General features: G+C 40.5%; 1 protein-coding gene across 1 annotated transcript; it reads right to left on the minus strand.

Annotated features, from left to right (window-relative positions):
- Positions 1-1,443: 1,443 nt before the first annotated feature.
- pex19 (peroxisomal biogenesis factor 19) lies at positions 1,444-6,639 on the minus strand. The gene is made up of 8 exons (XM_034886979.1): positions 6,529-6,639; positions 4,740-4,828; positions 4,113-4,275; positions 3,937-4,022; positions 3,669-3,842; positions 2,843-3,013; positions 2,620-2,664; positions 1,444-2,181 (listed from the first exon to the last, which is right to left on the minus strand). The coding sequence occupies exons 1-8, from the start codon at positions 6,593-6,595 to the stop codon at positions 2,095-2,097; spliced, it is 882 nt and encodes a 293-aa protein (XP_034742870.1). The 5' UTR covers positions 6,596-6,639; the 3' UTR covers positions 1,444-2,094.
- Positions 6,640-8,299: the final 1,660 nt, after the last annotated feature.

The raw sequence follows: 8,299 nt of genomic DNA on the forward strand, positions 1-8,299 counted from the left end.
CAATAGCTGGTTGAGTTGGGCGGTTACACTTAGTTACAATACATTTAATTAAATTTTCTCTCTCTTTCACACAACACACACACACACACACACACACAATTTCTTACAGTTGAAATGCCAAATAAGCTATTAGAAGTAGAGCTGGGCTATGTATCGATATTATATCGATATTGTGATATGAGACCAAAAATCATCTTAGATTTTGGATATCGTAATATGACATAAGTGTTATCTTTTCCTGGTTTTAAAGGCTGCATAACAGTAAAGTGATGTCATTTTCTGAACTTACCAGTCATTACTGATGATTATTTATTAAAAATGTCATTCTGTCAATGTTTTGTGAAAGCACCAACAGTCAACACTACAATATAGTTACGGTATTGATATCAAGGTATTTGGTCAAAAATATTGTGATATGAGATTTTCTCCATATTGCCCAGCCCTAATTAGGACTATTGCACAGTGAAATCATAGCAATGAATATTTTTCATAAACTGATCAGTTTTGAATGTAAAGTAATAATCTGCAATGTAACTAGTCACTTTAGTTGTTTAATAAGTACATAAATGGCTAAAATGTAAATACTCATGTACAATTATCCGAATAAACTCATAAATACTTAAATTCCCTCACTTGCTACTACTAATGTAAAATCAATGATTACTAATAATCCACAAGAAAATAATTTGCATTACACCATTATTTTATTTTACGTATTTACAAAACAGTTACAAATAACAGTATGCATTTTCTTTTTTTTTTTAAACTGTGCTCTGGGCGTTTGCATTGGCCCCGAGAGTTGAATAGAGCGCACCCCCCCAGATCCTTTTATGGACCTCCACAACAGCAAATCTGATCTCTCTTTTCAGCGCATGGCTGACTGAATCCTTTCACAGTACCCCTTTATTATACAGTTATTGATGAGCTGATGGCCGTGTGATTTCCAGACCTCTCTCTATGGTCTTTATGTCCACTGGCATTGGAAGCTGAGAGGTTCCCGACAGGTTTCCCTCCCCGCGGACACAATGTGATGTTTGGTACTTTGCTTGCCACCTTTTCTGGATGGAACATGATGTACTTTTAATGGAGAGTACACAATACAAGCGTGCCATCAGATGGTAAACACTCCTGTATACTCCTCCCGTGTTTTTCTTTCATAGCAGGGATTCCATACCAAAGAACACTACACTGTGCACACTAAAATTATGGAGAATCACAAGGGAAGCACTTTGCACAGTAACTCTACACTATAACGATCACTGTTACCATGGTAAATGGGAATCATCATTTCAGTCACTTCAAACCAATACCTGGGAACAGGGGCAAATGGAGGAAATTAGTTGACTGAATTACAGTAGGCGCTGGAAAGTTATTAGGTGTGCAATCCTCTCTAGTCTTTTTAATTAGATTATATATAATTACAAAATGTACACTACTTTTTTTCCCAGTTTCCTTTGTTAATAACTTGTTAAGTCACATCCTCTTCAACCTGTACAGAAACAGAGGTGGGCGTTTAATTATGTACCAAATCATTTCCACTAACTAGGTGTAAACATGGGATATTGTGACACTGCATAGTCACACCATTTGAAAATTATAATCTGAAGTGCTTAGCTGAATGAATTCAACATATTAAAACCTAAAATAACAACTTAAAGTAATTTTGCAAAGGCACTGTTTATACCCGTGAAGTGCTTCCGTGGATTTTACCATGAGGCTAAACAGTATTGAAAAAACAACAGGAAGAACCGCAGTGTTGTTTTTAAAAGAAATGTTGTTAAAACTAAACCGTGAAGGATCTGCGGCAACCGCTGACAACCTAATGCAGAGATATTAAAATGTTCTCAGTTGTACATTCAGTAATTTTAGACAGTAGAGAGTGGGTTAGGTGTGTGTGCTTTTTGTTGGTTTGGGTGCCTCGTCCTGTTGTTTCTGTATCCACACACCTTCTACTTGAGTGAGAACAGCGTTGACGCGCATGGTCACACTCCCGCCTGACCTTTGCTCCCCACTCCTTTACTCCCCGCCTGCCGCTGACGCACACAGAGTGACCCTCTGGCTCCAGTGCTTCTGATGAACCTCACGTCTCCCTCATCACATGATGGAGCACTGCTCTGCTGTCCCAGCCCCAGGGCCTCCTGGGAGATTGAGGGACTCCATGTCAAAGTTAAAGCCCGGAGGCTGGAGGGGAAGAAGAAAGAGGAAGATTGGGTTAAGCTAGGGTTGGGTTGAGCTCTTCAGTAAAAGTCATATACACGCCCCACGTAGCAGCGTTGTTATCGAGTCACCAACTGTCGAGTCAAGTCTGGAGTCCCCAGTATTCAAGTCAGAGTCACCAGAGAAGAGTCTAAGGCCTCATTTCCTAAGAGTCCAGAGAATAGCGACTCAAAACGGACTTAAGTCCAAGACTTTAATACTCTACACATCTACTACACATGAATGAAGTCAGAAACGTCATCCAACTTCAGAGTCTTATCATAAATCCTTGAGTCCAAGCCCAAGTGATCAGTGCGCAAGTCCAAGTCGAGTCTCAAGTCCAGAGAATCGACTCAAGACGTGAGTACTCCATCCCTGACACATACAGCGTTTCATGTTGACTGAGAGCAGTGGCAAACTTACCGCGTCTCCTGCTAGCTCTTTGGGTGGTTGGCCCAGGTCTTGCAGCTGGAAGTAAAAGCAGTAGAATCTCTACAACTTCTTGAATTCTCAACAAGTCTCTTCACATTAAAGTAAACAACACAACAGTTTGCAAGCTATGGCACATAAATGTAAAGTTATGTAAGGGTTGGCATCTGCATCACTAGTGTAAGCATTTAATCAGTCAAATGCAGAGTATGTCTACCTTTTGCATCAGTTCCATGATGCTCTCGAACATGCCTTCTTTATCTGCGGCCCCCTGTTCCTCCCTCTCAAAGTGCCTACAGATCTCTCCCATGATGTTGGCCTGCTGTTCGTAGCGCTGGTAGTCATCTGGGCTGAGGCTTGGCTTATTGGCATCCAACCATTCTGGGTACTGTGAGAGGGAGTGACATTTAGGAGTGACATTTGTTATGGCGACCTTACACCAAAGACTTTTTAAGCGATTCCACTGTTGTCTCAGTTGTTCGATGGAAGGGGGTCATAAAACTCAGTCCGAGTCAGTCTTTTTCCGGTCTTGACGTTCCGACAAAATCAAACCTGTTTGACCTTTTCATAAGTTTTAGGTCTTTGTGGTGAAGTCAAATCATGTGAACATTGTCAACAGCCAATGGGTGCGCTCCCTCCAGCACAGGCTACAGTCAGTGTTGTTTATGGTTGCTACGGCACTATGCTAAGCGCTAAAGTTGTATACTGGATGATGTTGGATACTGTCGCCATTCATCTGCATGTATGGCAGAAACAGAAAATTGGCAAGCTTTCCCTTAGGTGGCCAGCTAACGCTAGCGGTAGCTAGCTAGCTAGGTTACATCTTTCAGAACCAATCTAGTTGTTGTCAATGTGTGACCTTGCAAGATCCCCAGTCTTTACATATTATAACAGACTTTAAGGTTAGATGTGAGATAATTGTCTTTAGACGTGAGATGATGTCAGACTGTAGTCTTGTTAAAGTCTGTTCTAAGTCTTCCAGTGTATAGCAGACATGAGTGGAACGAGAGACTACAGTGACTGCTAGTAAACCAGTTGCACACCTTAGCAGTGATCTCTTTGAGAGATGGATAAAGCACTTCCTTAGAGAGGAGATTCTGCATGATGGACTGCATGATGGGAAGGATGTTTCCCTCCTCACCGCCTCCTTCGCCACCCTCGTCCAATCCCAGGCCTTCTAGAGCCTTGACGAGGTCGTCCCCGGCTAGTCCAGAGGACTGTAAGAGACCAAGACACATAGTCTGTCAACTGTTCAACGTTTCTACCACTCTAAACAGTTTTATTACAATTGATTGGTTCTGATTTACCCACCTGCAGGTTGTCTGCATTTTTGGCCAGGCCACGAAGGGTTTCTTTAAGACAGGAAGTGAATTCTTGTTGTGACTCAGTGTCAGTGCCTATAAAGAATACACACGCATAACATTAAGGCTAAAGGAACAAAACAGTAACATTTCAAAACCACAAATCATGCAAATTGTAGACCTTACCAACTTTGCCTGCAGCCTCTGACAGTTTATGGAAGTGCTGCAGTAGTTCTGGCTCCTCATGGGCCAGCTCCGTCATGGCCTTCTCCCACTCCTCCTTGGCTTGGGTAGCCATGTCCCCCTCGAAAAGAGTCTCAAACAGTTTGCAGTCTTCAAGCAGGGGTGGCTACACAGGTAATTAGAAAACATGTAAAGCACCTTCTAGACAATACGGGGGAAGCCTGTCAGTGCTACATTGAATCAAGGCTAAATTGAATCAAGGTTGCTTTTCAGAAAAATGTTTTTTCTACTAAATTTAAATCTCAATGAGTCATTGAGTGTAATGATCAGTCTCTCCTAGACTCTTGTTGCAAATGGCCAGAGTAACTTCCCCAAACAGAGGCGCTGCAACTGAGAAAGTACTTTTTGGTGGGCAGTGAACTTTTGGGGTCTGAATTTTTCAATGCAGCAAAGGTGAACAAGTCACAAAACTACAAAAAAAAAAAAAAAAAAAAGGACCTGGCCAAGTCAAGAACTAAAAACAGACAAACACAAATACTTTGTATAAAAAAAAATTTGTGCATATGTAACAAAAAACAAAATGCGAATGCTGAAACTCCCCCATCACAACACCAACAGCAAAAAACAGACCTTCTCTGCACCACTGTTGGCTGAAGAGGAAGCAGCAGCAGGTTCAGGGGCTAGAGGCGCCGGGGTCCTGTCAAAGTCATCCAACGCACCTGCAACAAAGAGTCAACATTAGAAGCACGCCAGTGGACCTTTAAAGAGTTTAAAAAAAAAAAAAGGAGAAATTCAAAAACTCAAATGTTGTTCCATTATCTTTTATTATTCTTATATTAGGTTAAAGGTGCTCTAAGCGATGTTGGGTGATGTCACTTCTTGTTGACGTTCAAAGTATTGTCAAACAGAACGGAGGCTGGCGCACCCCTCCTTCCTCCTCATCCCGTCCCTCTCCTTACCGCGCACTAACCCCCACCCTCAAATCCTTCTTGTTGGTTATTGGCTGGAACGCTGTTTATAGTTTGTTGTCTACAGAGACCGTGTTTTTTACAGTGTGTTCAGGGGACAGGCAGCTAGCGAACAGTGAGGAGATGTTTTTTAACAGTGTGTTCTGGGGACAGGCAGCTAGCAGACAGTGAGGAGATGTTTTTTTTTACAGTGTGTTCTGGGGACAGGCAGCTAGCGAACAGTGAGGAGATGTTTTTTTACAGTGTGTTCTGGGGACAGGCAGCTAGCGGATAGTGAGATGTTTTTAACAGTGTGTTCTGGTGACAGGCAGCTAGCGGATAGTGAGGAGGGTTTTTTTTTACAGTGTGTTCTGGGGACAGGCAGCTAGCGGATAGTGAGGAGATGTTTTTTAACAGTGTGTTCTGGGGACAGGCAGCTAGCAGATAGTGAGCAGATGTTTGCTGTATGTGACAAAGAAATGTGGCCTTAAAAACGCGTGACATTGCTTAGAGCACCTTTAGCTCTGAAAGCAGAAAGACAAAACATTTACACCAACTGTTTTCAAACTGCTCATGCAGCAGATTGCAATTGATTCTACCGTGTCCAAAAGCTTTATATCTTTATCTCAGTATTTTCCTCACTGGTAATATTGTGTAATCAGTCAATGGACGTTTTAAAAACAACATGACTCTTATCTGTAGTAGCATGAATTAATATTAAACTAGAGCTATAAGTTTATTACTTTAACTGTTAACAAAATGGGTACATACTGATGTCATTTAAACTTTTCATAAAAGGAAAAGTGCCATTAAATATACACTCAGTGGCAGTTAGATTTACTTAGCTAAACCTAATAATACGACAGTCCAACAATAACGTTGTTTGAACTGTACTGTACTAATATATTAACTTCTCATTGATATGAATGGTTTGGACATCTGATTATAAGGCAATTCAACAACAGCAGGACTATAGTCTCAACTATTCAAATTAAGTTAATTCAACACAGTTTTAACAAAAACTTAGCATAGCTACTTTTACAAAAAGTCGGGTTTGTTGCAGGCCTGTTGTATTAGACTGCATTATTTCAGCTAACGTAACTCTTACAGTAAGTAAATACCATTAACTGAACCAAAAACGGATTCAACGCATGCACGAGCTTCAAAAAGGCGAGTAGGTACAGTAAAGAGAGGCTGGAACGACAGAGACTAGTATCACTGGCCCTTCAGCCGCCATGTTAAATGATCAACAGGCTGTTGTTGGGTCTAATGCATACTGGATTAAAACAAATTCAAGGGCAAAGACATGATGTGTAAAAACAAGAGTTCCCACAGAGAGCGCATCAACTTGACACAGAGTGAGAAGGCTGTCAGTGCCAATTCACAGCCGTTTCAACGACATAACAACCCGTACTCCTGTGTGTAACTATTGGTTCTCTTTAACGCAGAGGAGACTTCATGACAACACTTACTGTCCAATAATTCGTCCAGTTCGGCATCGTGTCCGGGGGAAGGCTCTCCTGTTCCCGACGCCATCATGATATGTTACCTTCTCCAAGCTCCGCCAAACACCCTGTCACTGCCTATGTGAGGAGAGTGCAGATTTGGGTTGCGCATGCTCAGATGTACACGGTTTACGGCATAACGTGTCATACCCGATGAGAGTCGAGTAAGACCGGCTCCGGCCGAGTGCAGATGTCAGTTGCGCATGCTCAGATTTAAACGGTTTACGGTATAACTGTCATACTATATTTTGTGAAATCCATGAAATAATACACTTCATCATTACAAACAATAACAGAAGATGGTAATCATTTCAAAGAGATGTTTTAGCTATCTATCTATGATTGATTGGATGCTAACGTTAGCTCAAACGCCATTCAACTGACCTTTGTTGTGTTCAATTGCTAACTTGTAGCTAAGCTAGCAGTCATTTCAAAAACGTTATAGCTATCTATTACAGTTTGATTGCTAACGTTAGCGCAAAACACCATTAAACTGGCAGCCATTTTTGTGTTTGATGCTAACTTGTAGCCAGCAGTGAACCAACTTTGTTTATTATGTCAATTTATACTGTTAAGTAGGTCAATTTTACTGTTTTGACATTAGCTACAGAGGTCTCTCATTATTATATGCTAACTACTCGCAATGTCACGCATGCGCAACTCACGCTTAACTCATCGAAAAGTTATTTTTTATTTTTTTTATTAACAAAGAACAGTTACATAGCCAGTATATACAGTATGCATTTGAAAGTTAAAACCAGAGGTGCATAAACAGAGAAAAAAAAAGTAAAAAAGAAAAGTGTGGTGCAAATAAAGTCAAATCAGTCACTGGTACATGAAAAATGTATCAAACACAATTCCAGTCTTAATTGCCTTCTTGTTCTTAATGCCTCTCATAGTGTTGCTGTCTTGGTGCACTTCTTGAAAGAAATGTTGGAGTCCGCCCATTTCTTCTTGTGAATGAGGAATTTTCCAAATAACAAGATTAATTGAATAAAATCAGAATCAGAATCAGCTTTATTCGCCGGGTATGAGAACACATACGAGGAATTTTTCTTTGGAGCATTGTTGCTCACACTGTGCTTACACACAAAACAAAAGAACCAAAACAAAAAATAAACACACTAATATATACACACAATATATACATGCTCTATAAAGAACAACATAGAGGCATGAGTGCAATGAAGAGATCAATAAAATGATTTAAATGTGGAACATAGTGCAAAGATACTGGGATAAATAGTATTATGTTATTATATTACAATATGAACATCAAGAACATTATGGACAGTTCTGAAATAGAAAATGAGAACGATGAATGAATAACAATAACAGAGATGTGAGAATGGGAATGATGAGTAAATAGTAAATAATAAATAATAACTGAGATATGAGAATGATGAGTAAATAGTAAATAATAAGTGAGGTATGAGAATGAGAATGATGAATAATACTAAATAAGTGGAAAAATAAGTGGAACCAGTGAACAGGTGCTGTAGAGACTGTCCAGAATTGAACCTGACACTGACGGTAAGAAGTCAGCTGTTCATCAGAGAGATGGCTTGTGGGTAGAAACTGTTCCTGAATCTGTTGGTTTTGGCATACAGTTCTCTGTAGCGCTTACCAGAGGGGAGAAGCTGGATCAGGTTGTGTCCGGGGTGAGACGGGTCTGCAGTGATGGTTCCTGCTCGTTTCCTGACTCTGGATATCTATAAGTCATGAACGGAGGGCAAAA

The sequence above is a fragment of the Etheostoma cragini genome, chromosome 12, assembly GCF_013103735.1.
Source record: "Etheostoma cragini isolate CJK2018 chromosome 12, CSU_Ecrag_1.0, whole genome shotgun sequence".
NCBI classification, from domain to species: domain Eukaryota; kingdom Metazoa; phylum Chordata; class Actinopteri; order Perciformes; family Percidae; genus Etheostoma; species Etheostoma cragini.